The sequence below is a fragment of the Lampetra fluviatilis genome, chromosome 67 (genome assembly GCF_964198595.1).
Source record: "Lampetra fluviatilis chromosome 67, kcLamFluv1.1, whole genome shotgun sequence".
NCBI classification, from domain to species: domain Eukaryota; kingdom Metazoa; phylum Chordata; class Hyperoartia; order Petromyzontiformes; family Petromyzontidae; genus Lampetra; species Lampetra fluviatilis.
Genome location: NC_136341.1, coordinates 4,060,183 through 4,070,134, shown reverse-complemented (window position 1 = coordinate 4,070,134; position 9,952 = coordinate 4,060,183). Strand labels below are relative to the sequence as shown.

Below are 9,952 nucleotides of genomic sequence, written 5' to 3'. Positions count from 1 at the left end.
GGGGGATCTTTGTCTGTGTCTACCTTCATAGGTGCTCGCTAACAGCACTTGCCCCAACAGTCTGTTAGAGGCTACGCGGGGGATCTTTGTCTGTGTCTACCTTCATAGGTGCACGCTAACAGCACTTGCCCCAACAGTCTGGTAGAGGCTACGCGGGGGATCTTTGTCTTGTTTTTGTGTGTTTATGTGTTATGTGTGTGAGTGTTTATGTGTGTGTGTTTATGTGTGTTTGTATTTGTATGTTTATATGTGTGTGTTTATGTGTTTTGCGTGTGTGTGTGTTTATGTGTATTTATGTGTATGCATTTGTGTGTTCTGTGTGTGTGTTTATGCGTGTTCATGTGTCTGTGCGTTTATGTATTTGTGTGTTCTGTGTGTTCTGCATGTTTATGTGTGTGAGTGTTTACGTGTGTGCGTTTATGTGTGTTTGTGTATGTGTGTTCACATGTGTTTGTGTGTTCATGTGTTTGTGTGTTCTGCGTGTGTGTGTTCATGTGTTTTTGCGTTTATGCATTTGTGTGGTTTGTGTGTTCTGCGTGTTTATGTGTGTTTGTGTGTTCGTGTGTGTGTGTGTGTCAGGGTGTGTGTGTGTCAGTGTTTGTGTAAATGTGTGTGTGTCAGTGGGGAGCGGTGGGTGTAGTGGTTAGCGCTACGCTGCGCTACGAACCTGGCGACCCGAGTTCGATTCCCGCTCACAGCCAACACCGGCGGTGACGATTATCTGAACCCGGTCCTGGGCCTCCCCTAGGTCGACTCAGCCTCAAATGGGTATCTGGTGCGGTGTTTAGTAAACATCGCCACTGGGGAGACAAAGGCGGTCGGGCGTGGTGGTGGCCACCCACCACCTCGTGTACCGTGCCGGCCTTCATAGGTGCTCGCTAACAGCACTTGCCCCAGCAGTCTGTAGAGGCTACATGGGGGATCTTTGTCTGTGTCTACCTTCATAGGTGCTGCTACTACTCGCTACTAACAGCACTTGCCCCAGCAGTCTGTAGAGGCTACACGGGGGATCTTTGTCTGTGTCTACCTTCATAGGTGCTGCTGCTACTCGCTACTAACAGCACTTGCCCCAGCAGTCTGTTAGAGGCTACACGGGGGATCTTTGTCTTTGTGCGTGTGTCCGTGTGTGCGTCTGCAGACAATTGCTTAGAGAGTCACGTGGGACGTGTTGAACAATCATCAGGCTTGTGCAGCGTGGGACGAGTTGACGTCCACGTGTTTGCATGGCGAGGGGTGAGTTGGTGCACGCGGTGAGGTGGAGCAGCGTGGTGGAGGTGGTGGAGGTGGTGGTGGAGGTGGTGGAGGTGGTGGTGGTGGTGGAGGTGGTGGAGTTTGTGGTGGTGGTGGTGGAGGTGGTGGTGGTGGAGTTAGTGGTGGTGGTGGAGGTGGTGGAGGTGGTGGTGGAGTTAGTGGTGGAGTTAGTGGTGGTGGTGGAGGTGGTGGTGGAGGTGGTGGTGGAGGTGGTGGTGGTGGAGTTGGTGGTGGTGGAGGTGGAGTTAGTGGTGGTGGTGGAGTTGGTGGTGGAGTTGGTGGTGGTGGTGGAGTTGGTGGAGGTAGTGGTGGAGTTGGTAGCGGTGGTGGAGAAGTTGGTGGAGGTGGTGGTGGAGTTGGTGGAGTTGGTGGTGGTGGAGTTGGTGGTGGAGTTGGTGGTGGTGGTGGTGGAGGTGGTGGTGGTGGATATTGTGGTGGTGGTGGAGGTAGTGGTGGTGGTTGTGGTCGTGGAGTTGGTGGTGGTGTTGGTGGTGGTGGAAGTGGTGGTGGTGGTGATGGTGGTGGTGGTGGTGGTGGTGGAGGTGGTGGTGGTGGTGGAGGTGGTGGTTGTGGTCGTGGAGTTGGTGGTGGTGGAGTTGGTGGTGGTGGAGTTAGTGGTGGTGGTGGTGGTGGAGTTGGTGGTGGAGGTGGTGGCGGTGGAGTTGGTGGAGGTGGTGGAGGTGGTGGAGGTGGTGGTGGTGGTGGTGGTGGAGGTGGTGGTGGTGGAGGTGGTGGTGGTGGTGGTCGTGGAGTTGGTGGTGGTGGTGGTGGCGGTGGTGGTGGTGGAGTTGGTGGTGGTGGTGGTGGAGGTGGTGGTGGTGGTGGTCGTGGAGTTGGTGGTGGTGGAGGTGGAGTTAGTGGTGGTGGTGGTGGAGTTGGTGGTGGAGGTGGTGGAGGTGGCGGTGGTGGTGGTGGAGTTGGTGGTCGTGGTGGTGGAGGTGGTGGTGGTGGTGGTCGTGGAGTTGGTGGTGGTGGTGGTGGAGGTGTTGGTGGTGGTGGTGGAGGTAGCGGTGGTGGTGGTGGAGTTGGTGGTGGTAGCGGTGGTGGAGTGGCGATGGTGATGGTGGAGTTAGTGGTGGTGGAGGTGGTGGTGGAACGTTGTGCGCTAACCGCTGCGCCACCGCTCCACCTACACCCCCACTCCCCCCACTCCCTCGCCCCCCACTCCCTCCCCCCACTCCCCCCCCCACTCCCTCCCCCCACCCACACTCCCCGGAGTCTGATGGCTCCATTCATTGACTCCCCGTCGAGATTCTCTGTGCAGGGCGGGGAGTGGGGTAGACAGCGCCACGCACACACACACACAGACACACACACACACACAGACACAAACACACACACAGACACACACACACACAGACACAGACACACACACACAGACACACACACAGATACACACACAGACACACACACACAGACACACACAGACAGACACACACAACAACAACAACAACAACCGCCATTCGCCACTAAGTGGCGGTGACGTCACCACGACGCTTGTGCCAGGCCATGTGCACCCTGAGGCCACGTGAAGTGTCGAACGCCCGCTGACAGGAGGTCACGGGGCAGACCCAGGTGCCACGGGTCGACTGACCGAGATGACCGAGATGACTGGCTGATGCACCACCTGTGCCCCCTACTGTGCCAACTTGCTGTGCTTTAGCCACCCGGCGCTCCGCTCGTTGTTGTGAGCGTCGCTCCTCCGCCCTCCGTTGTTGTTGGAGGGCGACTGCCTCCAACTGCCCAGTAGCGTCCTTCACGAGCCTCCTCCACTGAGGCCGATCTTGACACCGCTGGTACCAGTCATCGGCAAGTCCACTCAGCTCCACGTCCTCCTGTACCACATCACTCCATCTCTTCTTTAGCCCGTGCCGCGCCCGTTTAGCCCCCTCGATCCGGCCGAACAAAAGCTGTTTAGGCATGCGGTGGCTGGGCATGCGGGCTACATGACCCAGCCAACGCAGCCTTGCCTGCGTTGGCTGGGTCACACACACACAGACACACACACACAGACACACACACACGGAGACACACATATACATACACACACAGACACACACACAGACATACACACAGACACACACACACAGACACACACACAGACACACACACACAGACAGACACACACACATACACACACACGGAGACACACACACACACGGAGACACACACACGGAGACACACATAAACATACACACACACGGAGAGACACATACACATACACACGGAGACACACATACACATACACACACACGGATACACACACATACAACAACAACAACCGCCATTCGCCACTAAGTGGCGGTGACGTCACCACGACGCTTGTGCCAGGCCATGTGCACCCTGAGGCCACGTGAAGTGTCGAACGCCCGCTGGCAGGAGGTCACGGGGCAGACCCAGGTGCCACGGGTCGACTGACCGAGATGACCGAGATGACTGGCTGATGCACCACCTGTGCCCCCTACTGTGCCAACTTGCTGTGCTTTAGCCACCCGGCGCTCCGCTCGTTGTTGTGAGCGTCGCTCCTCCGCCCTCCGTTGTTGTTGGAGGGCGACTGCCTCCAACTGCCCAGTAGCGTCCTTCACGAGCCTCCTCCACTGAGGCCGATCTTGACACCGCTGGTACCAGTCATCGGCAAGTCCACTCAGCTCCACGTCCTCCTGTACCACATCACTCCATCTCTTCTCTAGCCCGTGCCGCGCCCGTTTAGCCCCCTCGATCCGGCCGAACAAAAGCTGTTTAGGCATGCGGTGGCTGGGCATGCGGGCTACATGACCCAGCCAACGCAGCCTTGCCTGCCGGAGGAGCTCACTGATGGGACTTTGCCCAGATCTTTCAAGGACTTGTGAGCTCCTCACACAATCCAGCCTGGTTAAACCCAGAATGGATCGTAGGCAGGCCAGCCTAAATGTTTCCAACCGGCGAAGATGCTCCACTAGGGGGGTCCACGTTTCGCAAGCGTAGAGAAGGGAGGGAATGACCGTGGCCGAGAAGACCTGAAGCTTCGTGCGGAGCGACAGACCAGGTAGCTTCCACACAGCGTTACGCAACCGATGAAAAGATATTGCCGCTCGACTGATTCGGAGTGAGACCTCTGCTGATAAACTGGAGCCGGTCATAAGCACACTGCCCAGGTATGGGAAACTCTCCACTCTCTCCACAACTGCCCTATCACCGATTGGGAGTTGTGGGGGTGGAGTGCCCGATGGTACAAAATACCCAGGCAGGTGCTTAGTTTTGGTGGGGCTGATGGTAAGGCCCCACCTCTTAGTGGCACGCTCCAGTCTCAGCAGCAGCGTCTCCAACTCCTCTTCTGAATGAGCAGCTATTACCAAATCATCGGCATACATAACGTGGTTGACCAATAGGGAGCCATCCCTTGATCGCACCCGGGCGTCGATCAGCCTCCCATTATATCTGTACCAAATGGTAATTCCCCCGGTACAGCTATTGAAGGATTCACGAACTACGCAGTCGAAATAGATGTTAAATAATGTGGGAGCCAGAGGACATCCCTGTCGCACCCCAAGGTGTACAGGGAAAGGCTCCGACTCCCGGCCACGTAGTTTTACCCGGGCCCGCTCACCATCATGAAGGTCCTTAATGATCGTGAGCAGAGGGTCAGGGACTCCGAAAGCACGAAGAACAACCCAGAGCCCAGTCCTACTGATGGTATCATAGGCCTTGACCAGGTCAATAAAGCAGAGATGTAGGTCTTTTTGGAATTCCCTACACCTCTGCTGGAGCAGACGGACAGAAAATATGGCATCTGTGCAGGACCGCCCTTTCCTGAAACCGCATTGGGGCTCCGCAAGCCTCTCCTCAGCGTGCCTAGCAAGGCGATGTTGAATAATCCTTGCCAGGACCTTACCCGGCACACTGAGGAGTGAGATGCCCCTGTAGTTGTTACAGTCGGTACGGTCCCCCTTCTTAAAGAGGGGGACCACCAGGGCATCCTTCCAGTCCTGCGGAACCCGTCCAGTGGTCCAGACTGTTGTTATGATGTCATATAGGGCAGTCTGTGCACAAACGCCACCCTCCCTCAGCATTTCGCTTGGGAGATCATCTCTGCCGGGTGCCTTCCCTGGTCTCAGACTCCGGATCGCCCTCAGTACTTCCTCAACAGCTGGCACCTCAGCCAGCCACTCACAGGGGGTGACCTCTTCCAATATTTGAGGCACCGCAGCCTCAGCAGGGTTATCCCCACTTTGTGCCATGATGTTTTCCTGGCTGAGAGATTTTCCCTCCCCCAGGACCTCGCAGAAATGCTCAGCAAATCTGCAAACCTGTTCCTGGGGGTCGGAGATTGGATCACCGTTTTTTCCTCTAATGATGGTAATAGGTGTGGCGCTGCAGGTTACTTTTTTGATGGAATTAAATAGTGATTTGTGATCGCGGGCCACTGAGGCAGACTCCATCTCCTCAGAAACCTGCGACCACCACCTATCCTTACACACACACGGAGACACACATATGCATACACACACACACGGAGACACACATTAACATACACACACACGGAGAGACACATACACACACACACGGAGACACACATACACATACACACACACATACACACACACATACACACACACGGAGACACACATATACATACACACACACACGGAGAGACACATACACACACACACGGAGAGACACATACACACACACACACACGGAGACACACATACACATACACACACACGGATACACACACATACACACACACGGAGACACACATACACATACACACGGAGACACACATACACATACACACACACGGATACACACACATACACACACACGGAGACACACATATACATACACACACACACGGAGAGACACATACACATACACACACACGGAGACACACATACACACACACACACACGGATACACACATATACACACACACGGAGACACACATACACATACACACGGAGACACACATACACATACACACACACGGAGACACACACATACATACACACACACACGGAGACACACATACACATACACACACACGGATACACACACATACACACACACGGAGACACACATACACATACACACTGAGACACACACACATACACACACACGGAGACACACATATACATACACACACACACGGAGACACACATAAACATACACACACACGGAGAGACACATACACACACACACACACGGAGACACACATACACATACACACACACGGATACACACACATACACACACACGGAGAGACACATACACATACACACACGGAAAGACACATACACATACACACACACACGGAGAGACACATACACATACACACACACACGGAGAGACACATACACACACACACACACGGAGACACACATACACACACACACGGAGAGACACATACACACACACACACGGAGACACACACATACACACACACACACGGAGAGACACATACACACACACACACACGGAGACACACATACACACACACACGGAGACACACATACACACACACACGGAGAGACACATACACACACACACACACGGAGACACACATACACACACACACACGGAGACACACACATACACACACACACGGAGACACACATAAACATACACACACACGGAGAGACACATACACACACACACGGAGACACACATACACATACACACACACATACACACACACATACACATACACACACACGGAGACACACATACACATACACGGAGACACACACATACACACACACACAGATACACACACAGACATACACACGGAGAGACACATACACATACACACACACGGAGACACACATACACACACACACACGGAGACGCACACACATATACACACACACACGGAGACACACACACATATACACACACACGGAGACACACACACATATACACACACACACGGATACACACATATACACACACATATACATACAAAAAAGACAAAAATCCCCCGTGTAGTCTCTAACAGACTATAGGGGCAAGTGCTATTAGCGAGCACCGCGGCACACGAGGGGGTGGGTGGCCAGCACCACGGCCGGCCACCTTTGTCTCCCCAGTGACAATGTTCACTACACACCGCTACACCAGGTACTCATTTGAGGCTGAGTCGACCTAGGGGAGGCCCGGGACCGGTTCAGATAATCGTCACCGCCGGTGTTGGCCGTGAGCGGGAATCGAACCCGGGTCGCCAGGTTCGTAGCGCAGCGTAGCGCTAACCACTACACCCACCGCTCCCCTCCTATACACATATACAGGACACACACACACATAGCCATACAGAAAAATATAATAATAATTAAAATGTCTATAGCGACCTTAAATAATCATTGCCAGGGCACTAAGTGTATACACACACACACGCATACAAACAAATACAAAGTACCCCCGTGTAGCCTCTAACAGACTGTTGGGGCAAGTGCTGTTGGCGAGTAGCGCCTATGAAGGCTGCCGGCACTGTGGCACACGAGGGGGTGGGTGGCCAGCACCACGCCCGGCCGCCTTTGTCTCCCCTGGTGCCACCCTGCATCGGCGCTGCAGCTGACCGCGAGCGGCACCTGCCCCTTAGGCAAGCGTAGGCCGCACGGATCACCTTTGTCTTTGCTGAGCGCAACTGATTCACGCAGGGACATTCACTTTCGTTCCTGACGTTTCAATCGGCCGAACGTCTCAGCCCGTGACTTTCATTCCGCTGATTTGGTGAAATTTCATTCGCTCGAGTGATTTGGTGAAGTTTCATTCGCTGGAGTGATTTGGTGAAATTTCATTCGCTGGAGTGACGTCGTGAAATTTCATTCGCTCGAGTGATTTGGTGAAATTTCATTCGCTCGAGTGATGTCGTGAAATTTCATTCGCTCGAGTGATTTGGTGAAATTTCATTCGTTCGAGTGATTTGGTGAAATTTCATTCGTTCGAGTGATGTCGTGAAATTTCATTCGCTCGAGTGATTTGGTGAAATTTCATTCGCTGGAGTGACGTCGTGAAATTTCATTCGCTCGAGTGATTTGGTGAAATTTCATTCGCTCGAGTGACGTCGTGAAATTTCATTCGCTCGAGTGATTTGGTGAAATTTCATTCGCTCGAGTGACGTCGTGAAATTTCATTCGCTCGAGTGATTTGGTGAAATTTCATTCGCTCGAGTGACGTCGTGAAATTTCATTCGCTCGAGTGATTTGGTGAAATTTCATTCGCTCGAGTGATTTGGTGAAATTTCATTCGCTCGAGTGAATTGGTGATATTTCATTCGCTGGAGTGATTTGGTGAAATTTCATTCACTGGAGTGATTTGGTGAAATTTCATTCGCTCGAATGATTTGGTGAAGTTTCATTCGCTCGAGTGAAAATTAATAAAAAATCACTCCGGCCAATGAGATTGGACCCCCACCGGTTACAGCGCGCGAATATCTGAACCCGTCCCTGTTCCTCCCCTAGGTCGACTCAGCCTCAACCCCCACGCTCGCAAATTCATTCCTCACCCTCCACGTTCGTTCGAACACAAATCGATGAATGTTCAACCTCGTGTCGCATGCGACGCCTTGAAGCAATTTACGCAGCTCGCCTTAACACGGCGGATTCGCTTGGAGATCTCAGCATGCGTCGTGTGTACACGTGTGTGTGCGTGTACACGTGTGTGTACACGTGTGTGTGTACACGTGTGTGTGTGTACACGTGTGTGTGTGTGTGTGCATGTGTGTATACACGTGTTTGTGTACACGACTAACACGTATGTGTGTGTACACGTGTTACGTGTGTGTGTGTGTGTAGACGTGTATGTGTGTACGCGTGTAACACGTGTGCGTGTGTACACGTGTAACATGCATGTGTGTACGCGTGTTACATGTGTGTGTGTGTGTTTGTCGTTCGCTTAGACCCGGCATCTGCAAATGCAGAACAACTGACGGGGCCAGGAGAATGGACTCCGAGGAATGATTCAGGAGTGGCGATTGGGGATTAAATAACGAAGGAATTAAGCCCACGTGGTGAAGAATTGAAGTTGAACTGAAGATCAAGTGAATGAAGGACTGAGGATTGACGTTAGAGAGAACGACTTCATTGTCACAAGGAAAAGACGCGAGTGAGTGGGTGGGTGGATGAGTGGGTGGGTGAGTCAGCGGACGGTTGCGTGAGTAGGTGTGTTGGTGAATGAGCGAATGAGGTGGTGGGTGAGTGGGTAGGTCAGTAGGTGCTTGGCCGAGTGAGCCAGTGGTTGAGTGGGTGAGTAAGTCGCTGGATGAGTGGTTGAGTCAGTGGGTGAGTGACTCAGTGGATGGTTCATTTGACAGGGACAGCGTGTCCGTGTGTCGAGGGGGCGAGTGAGGGATTCAGTGAGTGACTGGGTGAGTGAGCGAGTGGGTGGGTGAGTAAGTGAGCAGGTGAGTGAGCGAGTGAATGGGTGAGTGAGCGGGTGAGTGGGTGCGTGAGCGAGTGAGCGAGCGAGCAGGTGAGTAAGTGAGTAAATGGGTGAGTGAGCGGGTGAGTGAGCGGGTGAGTGGGTGAGTGAGCGAGTGAGCGAGCGAGCAGGTGAGTAAGTGAGTGGGTGAGTGAGCGGGTGAGTGAGTGGGTGAGTGAGCGAGTGAGCGAGTGAGCTTGCGAGCAGGTGAGTAAGTGAGTGAGTGGGTGACTGAGTGGGTGACTGAGTGGGTGGGTGAGCGAGCAGTTGAGTGAGTGAGCGAGCGAGCGAGCGATTTGCACAACCT

At 53.4% G+C, this 9,952-nt stretch overlaps 1 protein-coding gene across 1 annotated transcript in view; it reads right to left on the bottom strand.

The window, feature by feature from the left end:
* Window positions 1-2,483: 2,483 nt before the first annotated feature.
* The window catches only part of LOC144952371 (uncharacterized), a 217,961-nt gene continuing 210,492 nt past the window's right edge, over window positions 2,484-9,952 (bottom strand). The window contains exons 4-5 of the mRNA XM_078882761.1: window positions 3,648-3,986; window positions 2,484-2,507 (exon numbers count right to left, since the gene is read on the bottom strand). Of these exons, the coding sequence (XP_078738887.1) occupies window positions 2,484-2,507; window positions 3,648-3,986 (363 nt within the window). The remainder of the gene's footprint in view (window positions 2,508-3,647; window positions 3,987-9,952) is intronic.